The sequence below is a fragment of the Lupinus angustifolius genome, unplaced genomic scaffold (assembly GCF_001865875.1).
Source record: "Lupinus angustifolius cultivar Tanjil unplaced genomic scaffold, LupAngTanjil_v1.0 Scaffold_7_62, whole genome shotgun sequence".
In the NCBI taxonomy this organism is placed as follows: Eukaryota; Viridiplantae; Streptophyta; class Magnoliopsida; order Fabales; family Fabaceae; genus Lupinus; species Lupinus angustifolius.
The window spans coordinates 7,106-31,906 of NW_017717683.1; the positions used below are offsets into that span (position 1 = coordinate 7,106).

Here is a 24,801-nt window from a genome sequence, read left to right on the forward strand (position 1 = left end):
CTGTTTTTAAAACAAATTCAATTTTGTTTCAAAATAACAGAATTAGCTCATAACGGACACAATAGATGTTAATCAAATAATTGGCCATGTTAATCGATTCACGGTTTCTTTAAAAATGGATTTTCAGTTATGGCATAATCGATTAAAATTATGATGAATCGATTAATTAGATAAAAATCCTGGGAGGTTACATTATGTAACTTCATTTATTCGATTATGACTTTCTTTAATCGATTGAGGATTTCTCCAGGACTTAATCGATTACCAAATGGGTTAATCGATTAAAATCGCTTAAAATGGTTTTTATATTATGCGATAAATACCTTATATGATGAATGAGCTTACAATCATGATTTTTAGAAAGAATAAAGCCTTTATGCACAAAACCATGTATTTATGAATGCCAATGCATGATTGTCATTTATCATATATATGTATGATGATGTTATACCTCATTCTCTATGATTTTCATTTTAGACTTTTTGTGAGACACTTTCCATCTTGGGTTTACCTAACCTAAGACTCAATAATAGGCAATCAACTTAGAACTCTAGAATGTAAAAAAAAACAATCCTAAACTATGATGTTGACCTTGAGTTCTTGGTGTATTGTTTGTTGTGATGTTCAAGTCTTCAAGCTTCTATATAAGACCTTGTCTTCATCAGAACTTTGTAGATTAGTTATAATAGTATCCTTTGACTATTTGTCATTTCATTACCCACACATTTAAAATATGTCCTTTTGGAGGGTAACACCGAAAAACCAGTCATCATCAGCAATGCTCTATCAACCTTGGAAAATAAAAAGTTGGTTCAGATATTGGAGAGACATCAACAAGCAAGTAGTTGGACTCTCACTGACCTCAAAGGAATCAGTCCTTCATATTGTATGCATTATGATGGAGGATGATAACAACTCAGTTGGACAACCACAAGGAAGGCTAAATCCAACAATGAAGAAAGTTGTGAGAAAGGAGGTGGTGTAAATACTAGAAGCAAGAGTGACTTACCCAATTTCAAACAGCAAATGGGTAAGTCCAGTTCAGTTGGTACCAAAGAAAGGAGGTAGGACGGTAATCTGGAAAGACAACAATGAGTTAATTTCAACTAGAGTTATAATTGGTTGGAGAATATGCATTGATTACTGGAAACTTAACACAACCACCAGAAAAGATCACTTCCTTCTTCTCTTCATGGATCAAATGCTTGACATATTATCAGGACAAACCTTTTATTGTTTTTTGGATGGGTACTCAAGCTACAACCAGATATCTATAGATCCTTTAGATCAAGAGAAGACAACATTTGCATGCCCCTTTGGTATTTATGCTTACAGAAAGATGTCATTTGGGTTATGTAATGCTCCTGCAACTTTCCAAAGATGTATGCTGACCATTTTTGTTGATTTAGTAGAAAACTGCATCGAGATCTTCATGGATGATTTTTTCAGTATTTGGAGATTCATTTGATATATGCCTAGAGAATCTAGAAACAGTTCTGAAAAGATGTTTGGAGACAAACGTTGTGCTCAACTAGGATAATCCCACTTCATGGTAATCGAAGGTATTGCATTAAGGCACAAAATCTCTTCAAAGGGAATTGAAGTCGACAAAGCTAAGGTAGATATCATAGAGAAACTTCCACCACAAAAAAATGTTAAAGGCATCAGAAGTTTTCTTGGACATGTTGGATTCTATCGATGCTTCATCAAAGACCTCTCAAAAATAGCTAAGCCCCTTTGCAATATTCTCCTTAAAGATTCTGCTTTTCATTTTGATAATTCATGTTTAGTAGGATCTGAAAAATAAAAAAATTCATTGGTGACTGCACCTGTAATAATTGCACCTAATTGGTACTTGCCTTTTGAATTAATGTGCGATGCAAGTGACTATATAGTAGGTGTAGTTCTCGGGCAGGTTAAAGATAAGGTATTCCATGTTATACATTATGCTAGAAAAGTTTTAAACGAGGCACAAACTAATTATGCCACAAGCGAAAAGGAATTACTAGCCATAGTCTTCGCACTAAAAAAATTAGAAGTTATTTTATTGGGGCCTAAATTATAATTTTCACTGATCATGCCGCAATCAAATGCCTTCTAAAGAAACCTGATTCTGGGCCAAGGTTCATTCGTTGGGTTTTGCTATTGCATGGTTTACTGATATGGACAATTTCAAAGCTTCAGGAATTATTCCTCATCAATTCAACTATCAGCAAAAGTGCAACTTTCTCAAAGAGGCTAATCACTATGTTTAGGATGAACCATATATGTTGAAGGAAGGAGCCGACAATATTATTCGACGGTTGTTGATTCATAAAAAGCCCAAAAGATATTATGGCACTCCCATAACTCAACATATGGAAGGTACTATAATGGAGGAAGAAGAGTGGCTAATGTTCTTCAAGGTGGTTTTTTTTTTGGCCAACCATTTTCAAAGATGCCCGAACTTATGTTCAAAAATGTAATGCATACCAAAGATCTGGTGGAATTGGCAAAAGAAATCAAATGCCCCTTCAAAGTATTTTGGAAATAGAAATTTTTTATTGTTGGGGCATCGATTTCATGGGTTCTTTTCCATCATCATTTTCAAATGAGAACATCTTGGTGCCTGTTGACTATGTTTCTTCATGGGTAGAAGCATTGACAACACCAAAAGCGGATGGAAAAATAGTATTACATTTTTTGAAAAAGAACATTTTTCCCGCATTGAAACACGAAGAGTACTAATTAATGATGGGGATCTCACTTTGTTAATTCCTAACTACAGAAGGTCTTACAATTTTATGATGTTAGACATATGGTAGCATCACCTGATCACCCACAAACAAATGGGCAAGCTGAGGTATCCAACCGAGAACTTAAAAGAATTATGGAAAAAACAGTTTCTTCTTCAAGAAAAGATTGATCTCAAAAGTTGGATAATGCCTTATGGGCTTACAGAATCGCATTTAAATCACCAATATGCTAAACTCCATATCAACTAGTTTATGATAAAGCTTATCATTTACCATTAGAATTGGAGCATAAAGCCTATTAGGCACTCAAATTTCTAAACTTTGATTTGAATGATGCATGCATGAAAAGAAAGGATCAATTACATCAATTGGAGGAAATGAGGTTCCAAGCATATTAATCTTCCAAACTTTACAAAGAAAAAAAGTACCATGACAACAAAATTCGAAGAAAAGATTTTCGCAAGGGTCAAAAGGTGTTTTTGCTTAACTCAAATTGCTTTCTGGAAAATTCAAAACCAAATGGTCAAGCCCATTTGTGATTAAAGAAATCAAAGAATATGGAGAAATTGAGTTGGGAGATCCTGAAACCTTACTTGAGTAATGAATCGGGCATCATCATTGAAACTACAAATAAATAACTCTGCAAGCTGAAAACAGATGTCAAGTTATTAACATTAAATGAGCGCTTACTGGGAGGAGGAATAATGTCATAGTTTATTTTTACTCTCAGACTTATAATCATTAGAATGGCAGTTTTGCATTTAGACATGCACATGTAAGGTTGTATTTTTATATTCAGACATGAATCTGACATAATGTATTTTTACATTCAAGTATGTATCTGATAAGATGTATTTTTACATTCAAGTATGTATCTGATAAGATGTATTTTTACATTCAAGTATGTATCTGATAAGATGTATTTTTACATTCAAATAAGTACCTGTCAAAATATATTTTTTCTTTTAGACATGTACATGTCGAAATGTGTTTTGTCTAAGACCGTTATATTGTCTAAGACAGTTATAGGGTTTTAACAAAAAAAAAACATCTGGATCCATAACTGGTTCAAAAGTCATATCCCAACTTTAATGTCACCTTTCACATATAAATCTAATCTTTATCATGTTCAAATCATCTTTGTGATATTGTGTTGGCCTGCTCTTTTTAATAAATGCAAGGTAATATTTTCTTTTATTTAAGAGTGAATACTTTAGTCATTATAAACTTTGATTTCTAAAATTATAATAATCCAAACTAGTACTCAAAGAATACAAATATGTGTCAAAATAGTCTAAGATATGCACTAAAATATTCCACAAATTAGTCATAAAAATACTAAAATGAACAATTTAACTCACATTTGAAATCTTTAAGTAACATTATGAATCATTATTCGTTATTTAAATGATAGGGATAGAACAACAAAGTCTAACAAAATGCTCATCTATTAAAGGATCAAAAATTATGGTTATTTTGGACCAACAAAACTGACGAGCTCATTCCATGATGACTTATTGTTGTATGAGGAATCCATCATCTCAAATGACCGACATCTCAAATTATTGTGCGCTCCAATAGCCGATTAGTGTTAAAAGAAACTTAAAGATTTAGTAGAAGGCTGACAAAAAAATCTGAGTGGTTAAGGTTCAATTAAAATTTAACCACTTACCTCAATCCTTATAGCAAACATTAAACCATATAAGTTAAATTTGTGCATTGGACCCAACTACTTTCACACAGAGGAAATAAGGCGCTTTGAACGTATAACAATTTAAATCATAAAGATGAAGGACTATAGTTGGACATTGGACTGATATATAGTTGGACATTGGCTAAGACAAAGTAGCTCAAAATCTCCCCGATTGGGGACATAGTCAACCTATCAGGTCAAGATCTAGACCAAACTAGTACGTCAAGATTATGAAACCAAATATTTATCATCTAGAGCCCAACCTATAATGGAGCACAACCAAGATACTGAATCGAGATCTAGACTGAGACAAGAAAGGATAATCTAATACCTTTTTAGGGCTTAAACATGGAAGGGGTCCAGATCAAAATGGACCATATAGGTTGGAACAAAGATGGTCCAACAAAGTTTGAGATCAAGTCTTATTAGTAGCATGATAGGCTGAACGATCCAGTTGAAGATATGAATACAGTGAATGGGCCTAAGTCCAGAAGGCAAATTGTTACTCCTAAATGGATGGCAGATTACATTGTCAATTAAAGTATATTTTACAGTTTATTTTTTTTCCCTTAAAAAATATATATCAATCAAGATGATGTCAAGTGTATGGCTAACATCATAATTAGGGTTTGCTTATTGTATTTAAGCTTCAATTGCTGCTAGCTGAAAATATATGAAAAATCTAGAGCCTTGCTCAATTTTATCTTGCTTTCTTTACATTAATCCAAATTCTAATCCTCATTGGTAGAAATATCCTACCAATTTGGTGCTTTCATCTCCCTCATGCCTCCTAAGCAAACATCTCAACCTGCAGAAGATCCCTTTAGCAACATTTTGGAGAAACTCTCCTCCATGGAGCTCCATTTTGCTGCAAGACATGAATTGCTGCATCAGACCATGACATCCAAACATGAAGAACTTCAATCTGTAATTTCAGATCTGAAATCACAAATCCAACCAAAACCACCCCCCTCTAATCCACCCTCATCATCACCACTAGGTTTCTCTGTTCCACCCAACCCTCAATTCACTACTCCCACTCACTCCTCTTCCACTAACCCATACCCTAATCTTAAACCCCCAAAATTAAATCTCCAACCATTTGACGGTTTTGCGTCGTTGGATTGGATTTTTCAAGCTGAACAATTTTTTCAGCTTTACCAGATTGCCCCTCACCAACGCATGGATCTTATGCCCTTTTCCATGCAAGGGGAAGCACTCAGCTGGTATAAATGGATGTTCCAGAATCATCAACTCACCACTTGGGAGAGTTTTACCAGAGATTTACAGCAACGATTTGGCCCATCAGCCTATGCTAACCACCAAGCAGAGCTGTACAAACTTAAGCAGCTCACCACGGTTACAGACTACCAACGCCGTTTTGAAAAGCTTTGTAACAAGGTGGTAGGTTTATCCCCTGAAATGATTTTAAATATTTTTATATCTAGTCTTAAGCTTGAAATTAGCAGGGAATTGGCTATTTTACAACCTCACTCTGTTAGCCATGCTTTGGGACTAGCTAAATTGATTGAGAGTAAATTAAATGATGTAAAACCATTTCCCCATTTCACAAGACCCACCTCACAAACTACTGTTCCATTTTCCTCTGGTCCTACTCCCACTCCACAAAATAAACTTCCCATTAAACGTTTAACTGCGACCCAAATGCAGGAAAGTAGAGCTCAGGGTCTTTGCTATAATTGTGATGAGAAATATGTTTTTGGCCACAAATGTCAACCTAAACAATTTTTCTTATTCTTAATGGATGATGAGTCGGCTGAGATGTGTAGTCTACAACCTACCTTGGAGACTATCCTTCCACCATATGAAGAAAGTTCTCCACTAGATAACTTGGAAGAGTTCGTCCATTTCCAACTATCAACCCAGACCCTCCAAGGCAACCCCTCACCTTGGATACTAAAATTCCAAGGTCTCATTCATGGTCAGCTCGTTCATGTGCTGATTGACACAGGCAGCTCCCATAATGTCATGCAACCGAGGGTTGCACAATTTCTAAGACTAGAGATTTTGCCTACTCCTCATTTTCCGGTTATGGTCGGAAATGGTGATCATATTTACTGCACCGGTGTGTGCAAGGATACTCCACTACAACTACAACAACACTTGTTTCTAGTGCCCTTCTACTTGCTACCAATTCAAGGGGCAGATTTGGTTTTGGGTATCGAATGGCTACAAACACTTGGACCTATCACCTCCGATTTTGCTATTCCATCCATGACCTTCCACTATGACAACAACCCTATAACACTCATCGGCCAAAACTCACACTCACCAAACTTAGCCTCATTCAACCAATTAAGTCGTCTTTCCCATACAGACTCTATTGCAGAAATGTTTTGTATTTCTTTTCCAGAACCAACCACACCTAATTTTCAACCCAACCCTGATAACACCACAACCAACAGCCCCACCTTGCCCGAAATAAAAAACCTTCTAAACAATTTTTCCCAAATCTTTAACTCACCCAAAGGCCTGCCACCATCCCGCCCACATGACCACCGTATCCCTCTAATTCCCAACTCTCAACCCGTTAATGTTAAACCTTACCGATACCCACATATCCAAAAAGATGCTATGACCAAACTCTTGGCTGACATGTTAAAAGAAGGGATTGTGATCCCAAGCACAAGTCCTTTTTCATCGCCGGTCTTGTTCGTGCGAAAAAAGATAGGACTTGGCGTTTCTGTGTGGATTATCGTAGCCTCAATGCTATTACAGTGAAGGATCGTTTTCCGATTCCGACTATTGATGAACTTCTATACGAAGTAGGGACCGCTTCAATTTTCTCAAAAATTGATTTGCGATTAGGGTACCACCAGATTAGAGTAAAACCTGAAGATACACACAAGACTGCTTTCCGGACATTGATGGGCATTATGAATTCTTGGTGATGCCATTTGGGCTTACCAATGCCCCATCAACGTTTCAATCAACTATGAATGACCTACTCCGGCCCTATTTGCGCAAATTTGTGCTGGTATTTTTTGATGATATTCTGGTTTATAGCTCTACAGTAACAAAGCATGTTAGTCATCTTAAGTTGGTTTTAGAGTTGCTGTTTAACCATCAATTTTTTGCTAAGATGTCTAAGTGTATTTTTGGTGTTGAATCAATTGCTTACTTGGGCCATGTTTTGTCAGCCAATGGGGTTCAACCTGACCGCGACAAAATCCAAGCCATAGTCGAGTGGCCAATTCCGTGTTCTTTGACACAGTTACGTGGATTCTTGGGCCTGACTGGACTTTATCGTCGTTTCATTAGAAACTATGCTTCTCACGCCGCTCCACTCACGGATTTATTAAAGCATACAAAGTTTACATGGTCAACAATGGCACTTGAAGCCTTTACACAAATGAAAGCGATAATGACTAAAACCCCAGTGTTAGTGCTTCCAAACTTTAATGTTATTTTCGATGTTGAGACTGATGTTTCTGCCTTGGAAATTGGGGCAGTATTGTCACAAAATGGACACCCAATAGCTTTCTTTAGCAAGAAGTTATCAACCAGGATGCAAGCTGCCTCCGCATATGTCCGAGAACTCTATGCTGTTACAGAATCAGTAATGAAATGGCGTCAGTATCTAATTGGCAGATATTTTCGCATATTTACAGATCAACAAAGCTTGAAGCACATGTTAACAGAAGCTTTTCAAACCACTGAACAACAAAAATGGGCTACAAAACTACAAGGATTTCACTATGAGATTTTTTACAAACCTGGAAGAGAGAACAGGGTTGCTGATCCTCTATCTCGGTGTCATTCGGCTGAATCGATACTAGTGTCCTTGAGCTCGCCAATTCCAAACGTACTCAGTCAGCTCACAAATTTTTACACCACATTAGAGGGAAAATAGTTAGTACAAAAACTATTACAAGCAGCTTCAGAAAACACTTACCAATAAAAAAATGGGCTAATATATTACAAAGGTTGATTGTATATACCTGCGGAAATTGGGTTGCGTGGCATTTTGCTTGCTGAATATCACTCGACTCCTGTTGTAGGGCACTCAGGGCTCAAACCTACCATGGCAAGGCTAGCTGCTTCTTTCGTTTGGCCTGGACAATATAAGGAACCTAAAGAATTCATTAAACATTGTCTTATATATCAACAAAATAAATATATCCCATCTAAACAACAAGGTAAGCTTCAGCCGTTACCCTTACCTCAACAAGTTTGGGAAGACATATCCATGGATTTTATCACTTCCCTTCCCTCATCTTGTGGGCATAGAGTCATTCGTTGTGGACAAATTGACAAAGTACAGCCATTTTGTGGCATTGCCGACCCATTTTACAGCCGCCCAACTGGCGGGGCGTTTTACCACAGAGATTTTTCGTCTTCATGGGATCCCAAGAACTATTGTCTCGGATCGTGATAAGTTGTTTCTGAGTGTTTTTTGGAAGGAGTTCTTCCGCCTGCATGGTACAAAACTTTGTTTCAGTACTTCATACCATCCAGAATCTGATAGACAAACTGAAGTGGTTAACAGAGGATTAGAAGCCTACTTGAGGTGTTTCACCAGTGACCAACCCAAAAACTGGTTCAAGTTTTTGTCTCTTGCTGAGTATTGGTATAACACTTCTAAACATTCTGCCACAGACATGACTCCATTCCAAGCTCTGTACGGAAGACTTCCTCCGACTGTCATGGACTATATTTCTGGTCGAGCTTCCGATCCGTATTTGAATGTCTCTCTACATGAGAGACAAATATTAATCACTCGCTTAAAAACAAATTTATACAGAGCTCAGCAAAGAATGAAGGCACAAAGTGATAAACATAAAGGAGATCGTACCTTTGCAGTCGGAGATTGGGTGTGGTTGAAACTACAATCGTACCGCCAGCACACTGTAGTTCGGAGAACAAACCAGAAGTTGAGCAAACGATTTTTTGGGCCCTATCAGATCCTCCGACGTGTTGGTATGGTGGCTTATGAACTAGCACTTCCAGAAGGTTCACAAGTCCATCCGGTTTTTCATGTTTCAAAACTTAGACCCTTTTGGGGAACCCCTCCTACTTGCACTTTCTCTCGGCCATTACAAGTTCAAGAGGAAGGAAATGGTATTGTAAAAATTTCGGAGAACATAAAGAAGAAAGGAGACAGTGTTTTAGAAATTTCAATGAGTAATAAAGGGGAAGGTGAAAATAAAAATATTGCAGTGGAAAACACAATAAGTGACCAGAATACTTCTCCTTTGGAACTAAAGAATGAAGTTATGAGGAACAAGGAAGTTATGTGGGACACAACAGTTTTGAGTGACAAAACTGTACTTCCACGGATTCCAAATTTCATTAATGAAGAGTGTAATTTTCAAAAGGGGTCCAGAGCAATTATTACTAGGGATAAAAAAAATATTTACCCAGTTCCTTCCCTCCAACGTCCAAATAGCTGGACTCCATTCAAAGAAAAGCCTGGAAATATGCAAGCACAACCCAGTGGAACTTTGCCACATGTCCCACGCATTGAACATGGCTTTAATTGTTGGCCTAGAGCCCAACGGCTCCCTGCAGCATTAATTGATGGGGCATTAATTCCCACAAATGGTTCCACACCACCCAAAGGTGAAGCAACACGTGGAAAGCACAATGAAGGTGGTTCAGCAAGTCAAAAGCCTCTATCTCACTCCAATGAACAAAAATCTTAGCTTTCCACTCACCAAGTGCCACCTCATAATTCCTATCCAAAGCAATCTTATCCAAACTCCTTCCAATTCCATTCCAGTTGGATTCCCATGGTCTCCCAACAACAATGGTCAATTCCACCAACACGGTTCCAACTTGGCCAACCGAGTTGGGCTTCAACCTTGAGGACAAGGTTGGTCTTCATGGGGAGAGTATTGATAGGCTGAACGATCCAGTTGAAGATATGAATACAGTGAATGGGCCTAAGTCCAGAAGGCAAATTGTTACTCCTAAATGGATGGCAGATTACATTGTCAATTAAAGTATATTTTGCAGTTTATTTCTTTTCCCTTAAAAAAATATCTATCAATCAAGATGATGCCAAGTGTATGGCTAACATCATAATTAGGGTTTGCTTATTATATTTAAGCTTCAATTGCTGCTAGTTGAAAATATATGAAAAATCTAGAGTCTTGCTCAATTTTATCTTGCTTTCTTTACATTAATCCAAATTCTAATCCTCATTGGTAGAAATATCCTACCATAGCACCACCAAGGTGTGAAAGTCACGGCATTATGGCAACATCATAAAACTCAATGATGTAAAAATTGTACCTTACCGGTCGGTTCGACTGGAAAATCGACAAACTGGACCCCTAACCGGTACGGTACAGATGTTGAATCGGTCAAATATCAAAACCGGTCGGTATTTGATTAAACCAGTCGGTTTATACACATAGATTTTATAAAAAAAACTTAAAAACCCATTACAAGGTGACCCATCTTTCCAACCCTTCTTCAACACTTCAAGGCACATGTTTCCAAGGTATACTTAGATTACATCTTTTCTTTCCTAACATTCGTGTATAATCTCAATGACATTTGTGTAATCTTAAAGTACTGTCTGGAGATAGAATTTGGTGCAAAAAATATAATCTCGATATGAGACAACTTTGACTTCTTGGTGTTAAATGTTAAAACTCCAAATTTATTTGTTTTGTAGAGTGCGTTGAGAACTTGTGTCATTTATTTATATTTTGCGGTTGTTAAGTGATACTTTTGGATTGATATATGTTTTGTAATTTAGACTTTGAATTTGTTTTGTTTATGTGAATTTTGAGTGGATTATGAACAGGAATTTTAAATTTGAATATCTACCTATTTGATTTTTTTTGTTATACGTTTATATATATATAAATATATGCAGGTATGTCCGATTTAACCGACACGCGGTTTAATTATTGAACCACTGGTTGAACCACTATACCAGTACCCTGACCAGTTTGATAACCGGTACAATTTTAACAACACTGATAAAACTTGTCTAGTTAATCACGAAATAACCACCATGATTTTATATATATAAATATATGCAGGTATGTCCGATTTAACCGACATGCGGTTTAATTATTGAACCACTGGTTGAACCACTACACCAGTACCGTGACCAATTTGATAACCGGTACAATTTTAATAACACTGATAAAACTTGTCTCGTTAATCACGAAATAACCAGCATGATTTTCACCCCACAAATCACTCACTCATTATGGTATGACATTGACCCCCTCATACTCCTATATGTATTCCCCCACCAAGCTCAAGCAAACCTACAACCTAAACACTATTTAGCCATTATAGTTACAACCCTAATACTCCTATATGTATTCCCCAACCAAGCTCAAGCAAACCTATAACCTAAACACTCAACCTACCAACTACATACTAAATTGGGCATTGTATTGTTTTAACATGTACACCCACCTCCCCGCCTTTGACATAATCATGATTGATCCATTTCTGCCACAATTGAGAAGCCAGGGATGGAGCTTCTTCACCTCAATTATACTGGTTTTTCTTTATAAAATATTCTCAATTAAACATGCAACTTTTCTGCATATTTTAGTTTCATGTATCTTCTTAATTAATGTGTTTTTTATATGATTGTTGTATTACATTTATTTTTGTATGCATCCATGTAAAAACAATGATAATGCAGAAAATTCCCTTCCCCTTGCAATACCTTGTTAGAGTCACAAGGGAAGAAACATATTTAGGAATTCGAAACCCACAAAGCCAAGCCAAATCAAGAGTGTCCTACACAGAACCTGTGATGACATAAATTAATCTTATTTAAAAATTATTTATTTTATATGGAAGTTATTAATATCACATTAGACATAGGCAATTGTTCTTAATTTCTAAATAAATACTCATCTTTAGATGTTTAGCAATGAACTAATGGAAACTATACATTTATAAAAGAAAATATTACTATACATGAATAATTCATAATTTAAATAACAAATTTATTTGTCAAGTTAGAATATTTTCTTTTAAAAATACAAAATATATCTCACTTTGACAAACAACACAGCAGCAAAATAATATACATTTTCTTTTAGCCAAACTATATTTACATTGCCCCTTAATATATAAACATTAATAGACAGATTGATAAGGCAGTTGAGAAGTGTGATAAATGGCATCCATGCATAAAAATATCAATCTTTAAATATGTTTGAGCCATTCTCTTAAATGAATTATACAAAGTAGAAAATGGTGAATAAAGTCCACCAGTGCAACAGCTGCAAAAAACTAAAACAGAAACCAAGTCTAGTCTAATGTCTTGTGGAGTTTCACTACAATGATGATCAATTTAGCAGAAAGAGGTTCTGATACTACTGTTGAGAATTTGGTAGAGAAGAAGGAGTTCTAGAACTCACCTTTTCCATAAGGTTTTTTATTTCACTATCCAGTTTGGCTCTCATCAGGGGAGAAAGATTATTCCCTGAACTCTTCAGCATTGATGTCATCATCTGCAAGTTTTGCTTAATAAAATGAAGAGGAGGAGGTGCTTCACCTGCCAGAAATGTATTGAACCCAGTAGGTTGAGCAGGTTTCCCAATTTGCTCAGCTGGTGGTGGAGTGGAAGCAGAAGGATGATGGAGCTTGCAGTTAATAAGAGTTGCACCATTTGCTTTGTTCTGATCTTCACTGTGAAATGCTTCTCCGGGATGCGGTGCCTCGCCAAGCACAGGGATGAACACAGTCGGCAGAGTAGGAATCATCAATCGCTCTGCGGGTGGAGTGGCAGAAGAAGGATGATGGAGCGCGCAGTTAACATTAGTTGCACTATTTGATATGTTCTGCTCTACACTACAAAATGCATCTCCAGGCTCAGTCAATTGAGTAGGGGTCCTGAATCGCTCTTCTGAGGAAGTGGCAGCAGAAGGATGATGAAGCTTCCGGTTAACAAGAATTGCACCACTTGCTTTTTTCTGCTCTACACCACGACCAGGAAGAGGTGCCTCACCAGGCACTGGCATGAATCCAGTCGGTTGAGCAGTGGTCGGAGTGGCAGCAGAAGGATGGTGGAGCTTGTAGTCAGCGAGAAGTGCACCAAATGGTTTGTTCTGCTCTAAACTACAAAATGCTTCTCCATGAGGAGGTGCCTCACCAGGCAGTGGCATGAATGCAGCCCGTTGAATGGGTATCTTGAATCGCTCTGCTGGTGGAGTGGCAACAGAAGGATGATGGAGCTTGTTGACAACAGTATTTGCACCAAATGGTTTGTTATGCTCTGAGCTATGAAAAGCTACTCCAGCATCTGCACTTGTGACAATGTTCTGCTTTAATGTACTAAATGCTTCTTGAGGAGGAGGTGCTTTACCAGGTAGGGGCATGAACCCAGTCGGTTGAGTGGAAGTCCCTAACCGCTCTGCTGGAGTGGTAAGAGAAAGATGGTGGAGCTTGTAGTCCACGAGATTTGCACCAAATGGTTTGTTCTGCTCCAAACTACGAAATGCTTCTCTAGCATCTTCACTTCTGACAAATACAACTTGAGCACTATCGGTGTCTTTGAACAACTTAGTTTCAGATGCCTTCAAGGGACCAAAATGGAAAAATGTTGCCAGTAAATCCTCTTTCGATGGGACATAAACTCCTGGGCTAAATTGTAGGAGAAGGCAAGTTTCAAGTGCTTCTCCATTATCATCCATCCAGTTGAAATTAATAGTTTTAGTATGTCGCTCACAAGCAGATAAGCTTCTTTTTTGCCGTGATTTCTCATCAGGAGAAATAGCAATGACACTCCCATTCAAATCAGGTATATCTGTAGCAAGTTTAGCATTCAGATGCACTTCTGCTGCTTGCTCCATTTTATTCTTCAGCCCTGTTTCATTGACTGAGACAGTGCCAACCTCTGATGTAGTACTCACCAACAAGCTATGATTATTAATATTTTCAACAAGTCTTTCGTGTGAGACACATAACTCTGGATTTGAAAATACTGAAACTAGTTCATCCTTATTTTTACCATTTCTTCTCTCAGGAATATCACTGGGTAGCTGCAGATCTATTACTAGTGAACCGCAATTAGTGCTTTTGTAAGCTGAAGCAAATTGAGTAATCGGATGCTCTGGTACAGCTTCTATCTTCTTTATCTTTTTAGGCTTGGGCTTTCCTTCAGAAGAAAGATGGCTCAGAATTAAGGGAGCTTCAGGAACTGAGCTGTATTTGCAGCTGCTCCCATTCAAAGTTATCCCTACGTATTGATCTTCATGCAATGAACTTACGTCTTCCTCGTTCCTCTTTTGTTTCCCTTTTCTATCAGAGTTTGGAGAATGACCTGCAGAGGGGCTTATATTCACATCTGATAGGCCAGAAAGAGATTTCATCTTACGCCTTGCTACCTTCTCCGCTGTATTATTCTTTCTTTTCTTCACAGGTTTCGAATCTAGTAAATCAATGCCCAAAGTTTTCTCTGTATTTCCACCTTCCGTATTAACCAAGGAAGTAGCAAGTTCAGCCTCATCATGAAACTCTGATACCCTATATCTGCAAAAGAACCACTCAACTAAACCAAATCTTTTATTCTCAATTGGAAATGTACAATCAACAGCTGTAGAATAAAGTCCAGAAAGTAACTCAGCTGAAGATGCATTTATGAATTCTGGACTGCAGGAAATAGTACTACAGCTGACGAATTTTCTGTACCAGTTCCTCCTGAACCTCTTGCTACCCAATTTTGCAAATGAAGAAGATCCATTTAATGGTTTAGTAGCTGTGCTTGAAGCCTCCTTTGCTTTACTAGAAAGACATGGAGTCCTGATGTCTTCTGTTTCATCTGACAAACTGTCATGTCTTGATCCAATGTCTGTATAGGGGTAAGATAGATACTTACTTTTTCTCCTATCCCTGGAATCAGAGCCTACTTCAAAGGAAAAATAATACTCAATCAGTGACTTATAGCCAACCAAGTGAAGCCACAAGGCCAAGCTTTTCGATTACAGCTTGTTAAAGAGTATAGACTGATTATTAAACATTCAGTACAGTATAAGGCAAAGACGCAGAATTTGCTTTTGGATACCAGCATAGAGAATCGACTTTATGATCCATAACCACAACATTGAATTCAAGCGCATCTGGGGAAGTTCATGGACTAGTTGTCAAATGAAGATTCAAATCATGTATTCATAGGCTTATTTTTTTAATTGTGAATCTTAACATTCATGTTGAATAATTAAAAATAAAAAAATATATTTTTTACATAATGAAACATTATAAACATTTAGATATTAGCATTTCATAATAGTCAAAACTCAAAATAACAAAAGGTCTGGATAGATTCAGTTTCAACAGATCAAAATTATTAGAATATAACAGCAAAAAAGAACTGTTTTAAAGTACATTGTGAATCAAGCACATATAGGAATTCATGGATTAGTTTGTCAAATCAAGATTCAAATCGCACATCCAGAGGCCTATTTTTCGAGTTGTGAATCTTAAGACTGATTAATGATCAATACATACAAATAGCAAAATATATTCTTACATAATGAACATTATAAAAAGTCAGATATGGGAAATTGAAATTTCATAATTCATAACAATACAACAACCAAACCTTAATCCCACTAGATGAAGTTGACTACATGGATCGAACGATTTCATAATGCTATATCATAAATCATGTTTATTGACAAAGCAATGATATCTAAATCATTCCTAACCATTTTGCCTACGAATTGGATTAACCTTCATTTGATCTACTCTCCTTACTAGGGCTTCTACTGGTCTTTTCCACACATGACCAAACCACCTAAGACACAATTCTACCATCTTTTCTATAATAGTAGTTACTCTAACTTCTCCCTAATGTAGTCCTTGGTACTTATGGGTACACCTTCGGTATGAATTAGTCCAAAGTTATATCATTTTGAGATTGAAACAAGATTTTCTGATGTTTTCTTCTTAACCTTATCATAATATGGAATTAGTCACATAATTAGTCTCATTCTCACATCCCAGCCGGTTTTATTGAAGATGATGGTTCAACATAAGATGGAAAAAAATATTGATGTTCAATAAATATCACATTCCTAGAAATTCGCATACGACAAGCATGTGGATCATAGCTAACAAAACCTTCTGAGAATTAGAATAGCCAAGAAAAACACACTTAACAGATTGTGTACCAAGTTTATGACGTTCAAGAACATGAACATGCACAAAACAAACATTACCAAGTGTGTGCAAAATATAATATGAAGGTATTATGAAGAGTGGGAGATGGAAGATAATTGACTTGATTGAATGCATGGCAGTAGAAAGAGCTTCACACCAAAAATGAATAAGAACAGAAGATTTAAGTAAAAGACTCCTCACCACATCAAGAAGATGTCAAATCTTTCTCTCAGGACATCATTTTGTTGTGGTGTTGAAGGACAAGAGCGCTAAGAAACGACCCTTTTGTTTTGAAAACAAGTCTGACTTACATTCGACATATATTGTCCACCAAAACCAGATCTCAATTTTTATATGTCCAAAAAATTGAGTCTAGACAAAGCTAGGAACTTTTCAAATGTAGAGAAAACTTCCCCTTTTGACTGAAGTAAACAACCCATATAAATTGACAGTAATCATCTATGAAAGTAACAAAATACAAAATAATGTGCATGGGAAATAATAAGTGAAATTCTTCAAACGTCACTATGGATGACATCAAAACAATTAGTTGCATGAGATGTAGTGTTAGTAAATGGAGCACTTCACTTTTGCCAAGTTTGCATGTTGTACAAATGTACAATCAAGAGAGACACAAAGAGAACCAAAATTTTATTGCTTGATGAAATGGACTTTAAAAGAGTATCAAATACACGAATATTGTGGTGGCCTAAATGTTATGCCACAGCAGTACAAGCAAGAGAAAATGAAGGTGAATTCCAACTACATGTCAAAGAAGGTAGTGGTATAGGAAAAAGTCATCCCACTTTAGGCCCGTTCACGATTATTTTCCCTGACACTTCCTGCACCACACCACTAGAAGGAGAAAATTGAACATTACAGTCATGATCAACTAGTTGTCTAACAAAAGTAAGGTTTGTGGAAAGATCGGGAGACAAAAAAATTACTTAAATAAGGAGAAATATCACTGACAACTTTGATAAACAATGAATTGTCATATGCTGTACGAATTTTCTGATAGCCCTTATATAATTGCAAATTGGAAAGACAAATTTGAGGCTCCAAAATCAAAATACCAAGATCTAGAAGGCAAATTGGGATCACATGACAGTCCAAAGGCAGAAAGTACCATCTGATGTACCATTTCAGGGGTGGGAGTGTTCGGTAAAGGTGTTGGAACAAAGGGAGAAATAGGCAATGCAATAGAGCTGGAGGCATCTCCCAACGCACCAACAGAAGCATGTTAGGCAGTTCATTGCCTCTTTTCAGGTCATGTGGGATACAAAGTAATTATGTGTTGGAACAAAGGGAGAAATAGGCAATGCAATAGAGCTGGAGGCATCTCCCGACACACCAACAGAAGCATGTTAGGCAGTTCATTGCCTCTTTTCAGGTCATGTGGGATACAAAGTAATTATGTGACCTTTCTACTTTAAATAGTTACAAATTTGTTGTGAACAATCCTTGGCAATATGATCAAATCCCTTACAACTATAGCACTGAATACTTCGCATGTTCCTCCCCTTATTCCTCCCTCGAGAAACATAAGCTATGTTTTTTGTATCATTAGTATCATTGTGCTCCATGGTTGCTTGGGTCATGATAAGTTGTTTTTCTCGAAGAAGTTCACTGAAGCAAGAATACAATGATGGGATAGGTTAATCAGATTGCAATTTCGTTAAAAATTGATTTCTCTTGAGGGAATCAAGCACCTTTATGATTGTGGACAAAGCTTCAGGGGGGGGGGTACATTTGCATGAACTAGGTCACAGTATTCATCCCATAGACTATGAAAACCAGAATAGTAATTCCACATTTCCAATGCAGTTCTATAAGGCCGTAGATTAAGAATAATATGAGGCTCAACTGAACTAATTGTCCAGGTCATGACACGAGCATCTTCTATTTCCCACTTACCCAATTTTTTTATCCTTAGGTGTTGGATCATTCTCATCAATGTGACCCCAGAACTCTATTCCTTTCTTCAACAATTTGAATTGAAATTCCCAGGAATATTTTCCCCATAAGATGGACATTAAGAGAGTCTGACTTATCGAAATGCATGATAACCAAGTACAAGGAATTAACAAAAAAACTTGAAAAGGGAGATCAAGAAAAATGTAAAGGCAAGACACTACCCAGCCAAGAAGATGATGTTCAGAAATCACCCACCACGAACCCAAGACAACAATCACAATTTGGAATTTCTGATCACAACTCAGATTTTTGGCTTCGATATCATGTCAACAATCATATGAGCCATACAAAGGTTTAGGAAAACATTTGGGGAAAACTGATATGCCCTGTGGGGCTGTGCTCATTAGATAAGTATTATGAAACTATTTCAGAGAGGAATCCTAAGAGATAGTACAGTTATAATAAATGCTAAAAATTACAAATTCTGACAACCAAAAAAACATGCAAAACATAAGCATATGACTGGCTACATTAACATATATTCTCTAGAGCACACCTTCCAAATCCTCCCAATTTTTTATCTTATGATGTTCCTCTAGCCCTAATCACTAATCACATTTAAGGAGTCTTTCTTTGTTACAAACTTTAGGACTATCATTTTATCTCATATTCTTTTTACATCTACTGCATCCTTATTCCATTCCTTATCTACCCTTATCAACATTTTTTTTATATCCTATGAAGATAAGTCTAGTAGTTTGAGGATCCAACTTACCCCGAAGAGCGCCATGAACATGGACAAAGACAAAACGGTCCAAAATATGACTTGAAGACTTGTCATAATGGGCACTGAAGTAAAGAACCTAGCCGTAAACTGTGCATTACTATCACCCAATAAAACATGAGGTTGCAACCTATTAATTAAGTAAGAGTGTTCAAGACAACTTTCCTCAATAAAACTTAGAAACACACATTTAAAAGAGTAATAATCCAGTGATTTCAAGAAGGTGGCGATTTTCCTTTCAAGAACCACATTTTGTTTTGGAGTGGCAACACATGTTAACTCATGAAACACCACTATCCTTAATAAATTTCTAAACAATCTGGTTGGCATACTCTTTCTCATTGTTTTGGCGTAATCTTTTAATAAGTCTATCAAACTGTTTTGAATCATGTGAAAAAAATTGACAAAAATTGGAACACCCCAGATTAGCTATTGTAAGTAAACCTCATATAATCTAAATATAGTCATCCATAAAAGTAACATACCATCTTGCACCAGAAAGAAATAAACAAAGGTCTCACACATCACACCTTCCCATACCATGAAGGACTTTATCCCTTCCATTAAGTTTGACGCAAGATTCTTTAGTGCAGCCAAACCAACTATAGTGAGTGTACCGTTGATCATTGCAGTTAGTCTTTACAAAGGGTAGTTGAAAAGATGTGTATCCCTGTGTAGGAACCTTACTAGAGGCTAATGTTGAATCACCAAATGATCTCTCTTCAATCTTCATTATCCTCCGACTTTCTACGCTACAAAATGTGGAACACCTCTGAGATAGAATGGAGTTTCTATTTACCCAAAATTTGAAGCCGAATAGGATCAAATTCAGAGTATAGCCCAAAGATGAATTTAAATATTCGTTTTTTCTCAATGCAAATAATAATTTTAGGAAAAAGAAAAAAAGGAAATTCTGAAATTAAAAAAGTAAAGAAAGAAAGAAAGTCACACATGCATGCATGTGAAACTAGAAAAGAAATGAGAAAGGCAAACAGAGAATGAGAAAGAGAACACGAATCGTGGTTTGGGCATAGAGAAAGGGAAATAGACAAACTTATGGAAGGCGACAACAGCAGTGACGATGGCAGCGGTGATGTCGGCAGCGGCGACGGTGTCAACGATAGAAGGCGATCGCAAAGTAACCCAGGTTTGAGAGAGAGAGAACCAGAATTACGAAGTATTTTGGGTTTTAACCCATAAATGGGCCATAAAAACCTGACCTGGTCCATTTTTACAAAAAAACCCGACCTAGAAGCCCAAAAACCTGCAATTTCTGCCATTTCCGCCATGGCGGCTTTTTTAAGGAAAAGGCGGACAAGGCCATTTGGCGGGATTTCTGAAATGGCTAATGACGGTAGGCCAAAAAACATCACCGCCATGGCCGCTTTTCAACAACACTGGTAAATTCTTCATCACATTTCATCTTCAAATTCCGATATTGATCCAATTCAATCCAGAGACCATTAACGGTCTCATAATATTTTGTTATGGAGAAGTTTCTCTACTTAGAATTGAAAACTTTATTTCTCAATTCATAACAGGTTGAGAGGTAATGTTTTATAGAATATGTATCGGTCAAATTCTTCCAAAAATCTTGAGCAAACTATAATTTCGGCTAATCTTCAAAGTCATAAAGTGCCAAAACCAAGTCATAATGAGAGAGTCTTCATCAACCCATGTATCATCATATTGTGGGTCAATCTCAGTAGGAGTCTTTCCTTCAATATGATAAATCATTTTGCATTCTCTAAGAGTAGTACGGACAAACTAGGCCCACAAGAGGTACTTGCGCCTATCCAGTCGATATGACCCTTGCAATATCGTAAGATCATTGTGGGTCAAAGGTGGAATAAAGACAAGTTTCTCTTCACACAGTGAACATGAAAATAAAAAACAAACAAACAACAATATCCGTACATGATAAGAATGGATTGACGATAACAAAGGGTTCCAAAGACAAGTGAAACAGTGACCAAGGCAAGGCACGATGAAAAAGGTCGTAATAAGAATGACTAGGGTTTTTCAAGTGCAGGAGTAGAGCCCCAAAATTAGATGCTTTGATACCAACTTGAATAGAATTACAACCGGTAACTACAATTTATAGGCTAAGATTGGCCTAATTAAGGAAATATGTGAAATTATACTAATTGATACAAAATCTCCTAATTAATACTATGTGGATCTCCTAATTACAACTAACTATGATTAGAAAAATCAGAATCACCAAGCATAATTAACAAAGCACATAAATGAGATTATATGTTCAAGATGAATAACTTACAATTTCCATTTTTCTCTATGGCTTTAGTCATGATACTGTTTTCAGTCATTTTTATCTCACCACCAGAACTAACGTTTACTCCTCTGTCTGCTTGAACCCCTTCCATTGCTGTCATCTAATAAATCATCTTATGAGATGCACAGAAAGCGAAGACAACGAGGTATGGATCAATTATCAATTCTTAATGCCATCCACGCCTGAATCACAGAAAGAAAGTTCTACTTATAGAAGTACTAATACTAAAGAATAACTATCCAATGATGGATAGCTAATCAATTTAAGGACTAACATCCATTCACAGAAAAAACAATTTGCATTAAAACTTAATTTTTAAATTTGCATTAAAACTCCATTGTATGAAACATATGATAGAGTTCTGGCATTAGAGAAAAGATGAGCAATAAGAATGAAAATTTAATTACCGTAAAGATCCATTTGCGAGTTGGATTCTGAAAGGGAATAATGAAAATGAAAGGTTTGACATTCATGAAACACATATGAAGTCTTCCCTTTCTCTTCTTTCCCTTCCAAAACCCAACTCGCAAACCGACTCCAACTGATTTTCGAAACAAAAGATCACCACGTCTAAGTTGTTAAATCAGATATATGTGATACATAGTTGGAACATTGTAAATAACCTATCAATACATGATTTTCCCAGTATTGTACTGTAATATGCTCCCCTAACAAGTAAATGAGTCTAAGAATGTAAAATTATACAGAAAGGGAAAAAATAAAAATAATGAATCGGATAAAATAAATAATGCAGCATTGCATGATGAAGTAAATCAAATAAAAAGAAGTTTAACGGGTACAGAATTATAAATTTCAGAATTATATAAAAAAAATTAACCGAAAACATGCAATCTGATTGTTGAAGATTCAGAATTCAAGAAATTACCGAGCGAAACTGCTGAAGAAATGGATCACTTGATCTCTAAATCACAGCGAGAGAATGATTGTGGTAGAATTGAAGCAATGAGAAAAGGGGAAGAGGAGTAGAAGAAGGGTTTAGACTTAGAGGAATGGGATGAAGATTGTGGCGAACTAGGGCTGCAGTAACTTCCGCTGAGATATATTGACTCCGATTGACATGTTAAAAGTAGTGCTCAATTTAAACTTAACCAGTGGTTTAAAAAAAGCACAGAGTAACGGTTATCTATATATATTTATATATTTATATATTTATTTATACTATTTATACTACTATAGATACTATATGATACTATGTAAAGTAAAAACATGTTCTAACTCTCAATCAAGTTAATATCTTCTCCATTAATGAGGGACAATTATATGTTTGTTTTCTTTTTTTGTGGTAATTTAGTTATGGTTCCTTGCACTTTTATAGGTAAAATGCATCGTATGCCAATAGGCAAGAAATTTTCCACGAGTAGTTGTCCGTCATGAGACTTAAGATTTTTTAACACCACGAAGAAACTTACAAAATCCAATTCTCTTTCCTAGTCAAAGTATAAGGTGCAAGGGGTAGAAATATATGTTTTCCTTCTTTATCAACCTCAATTCCATTTTTATTCTCATACTAACCAAGTCCAAAATTTCATTCAAGCCATCTTCGGCCTCACTAGGAACATTGAGTAAGATACCAATGAGACTTTCAAATATATATTTTTTAATATGCACCTCAAGGAAATGTCTTAAATATAATGAGCTCCAACATGGAAATTCAAAGAAGATTGAACTTTTATTACACCCATTTGTGACCATTTCTCTATCAAAATGTTTTCCAAAGTTATTATTCAAATACTTTACCTTTTAAAATAATTGGTTACCTGTTAATGGTAAAAGATCATGACCTTCTCCATGGTTCCCATTGAATGATTTTCTTCTTCGTCGATAGTGATGATCTAAACACAAAAATCTACGATGGCCAAGGAATACATTCTTCTTATAGTATTCCAACATCATCATATGTGTATTGTCGTCACATACAAGACATGCAAAATGCCCTTTTGTACTATATCCTGACAAATTACCATATCCACGGAAATCACTGGTTGTGCTGAACAACAAAGCCCTCAAGTTGAACATTTCTTCCCTATACCCATCGTATACCTCTATACATGTCTCTCAAATTTGCTACAAGTCTTCAATTAATGGAGTCAGGTATATGCCTACGTCATTTCCTAGTTGTTTAGGTCCAGAAATTAACATAGATAATATCATAAATTTGTGCTACATGCATAGTGAAGGAGGTAGGTTTTATATCACCAACATCACTGACCATGTACTATAGGATCTACTTTGAACACTATGTGGGCTAATTCCATCATATGACAATGCAAGGCATAGGTTTTTTCATTCTTGAGCAAAACTAGAATAGTCCTGATATGTTTTTCTTCATTAAGGAGAATTTGTAGGATGTCGAAACTTGTCATCTTTAATCCTTTCATCAGCATGCCATGTCAAATGCTTTCCACTTTTTGCATTGTTAACATGCGCTTAAATATTGATTTGATGGGAAAATACCATACAACCTTTTTCAGAGTTTAGTCTTCCTTCTTATATTGAAAGACATTACATTTAGGACACAACTTTAACAAATTTTACTCATTAGGAAATAAGATGCAATCATTTTCACAAGCATGTATCCTCTGGCAGTCGATGCCAATGGATCATAAAATTTATTTATCATAGGTTCGAGAAGAGAGCACATTATCCTTCGATGAGATATCCTTCAGAAGTGTAAGTTAGCCTGTGAAACTCTTATCACTCCATCCATTAAGAAGTTACAGCTTATACAACCTTGACATTATTGTCAATCTCGTGAATTTAGTATAACCATCATAGGATGGTTTCTCAACATTATTTATCAACAGGACAATCCTGAAGATCTTCTTTGACAACATTTGCCATTTCTTCAAAACGAACACCTTCATATGCATCTGTGGTGATATATTTCATAAAGATCTTATTTGTGTCAACAAATTTTATCTCACCGTGCCTTGACCAAAATGTGTAACTCAGATCAATACCATGATACACTATATGAATTTTTAACTTGGTTGTAATAACATATTTTAAACAAGGACATACTCTTCTATTAGGTTTTTCAGCATTCTCAGTTGCAAACCTAATAAATGATTTCACTCCATCCTCATACTCCTTCGTCAATCGATTGACACTCATCCATTTTCTATCAATACTTTCTGGACAAAATTTATCTTCAGCCATTTTCTAATTAAAAATGAATTGACAAAAAAATATAGTGAGCGTAAATCCCTAAAACCTTAGAGTTAAGCTCACCAAGCTTTGGAAA

General features: G+C 36.3%; 2 protein-coding genes and 1 long non-coding RNA gene across 4 annotated transcripts; 1 reads left to right on the plus strand and 2 right to left on the minus strand.

The window, feature by feature from the left end:
- Positions 1-5,211: 5,211 nt before the first annotated feature.
- On the plus strand, positions 5,212-7,170 carry LOC109337515. Its single transcript, XM_019574495.1, has one exon. The coding sequence runs from the start codon at positions 5,212-5,214 to the stop codon at positions 7,168-7,170; it is 1,959 nt and encodes a 652-aa protein (XP_019430040.1).
- Positions 7,171-8,742: 1,572 nt separating this feature from the next.
- LOC109337516 lies at positions 8,743-9,111 on the minus strand. Its single transcript, XR_002106461.1, has 2 exons — positions 8,955-9,111; positions 8,743-8,864 (listed from the first exon to the last, which is right to left on the minus strand). It is a non-coding gene; the product is annotated as an uncharacterized LOC109337516 (long non-coding RNA).
- A 3,436-nt stretch (positions 9,112-12,547) lies between these two features.
- LOC109337517 (serine/threonine-protein kinase ATM-like) lies at positions 12,548-22,647 on the minus strand. Of its 2 annotated transcripts, none has more exons than XM_019574497.1 (3): positions 22,423-22,647; positions 21,522-21,718; positions 12,548-15,283 (listed from the first exon to the last, which is right to left on the minus strand). In XM_019574497.1, the coding sequence occupies exons 2-3, from the start codon at positions 21,634-21,636 to the stop codon at positions 12,753-12,755; spliced, it is 2,646 nt and encodes an 881-aa protein (XP_019430042.1). In that variant the 5' UTR covers positions 21,637-21,718; positions 22,423-22,647; the 3' UTR covers positions 12,548-12,752. The 2 variants fall into 2 exon arrangements, with proteins under 2 accessions (XP_019430042.1, XP_019430041.1); XM_019574496.1 differs by having other exon boundaries at positions 12,548-15,286.
- Positions 22,648-24,801: the final 2,154 nt, after the last annotated feature.

What these genes read in the sequence shown, in the direction of transcription:
- LOC109337515 (XM_019574495.1), top strand. Translation starts at nt 5,212, where the DNA reads ATGCCTCCTAAGCAAACATCTCAACCTGCAGAAGATCCCTTTAGCAAC.
- LOC109337517 (XM_019574496.1), bottom strand. Translation starts at nt 21,636, where the DNA reads ATGACAGCAATGGAAGGGGTTCAAGCAGACAGAGGAGTAAACGTTAGT. An exon ending in CATAGAGAAAAATGGAAATT is followed by an intron (nt 15,287 to 21,521) that starts GTAAGTTATTCA and finishes TTTCCTTTGAAG; the next exon opens with TAGGCTCTGATTCCAGGGAT.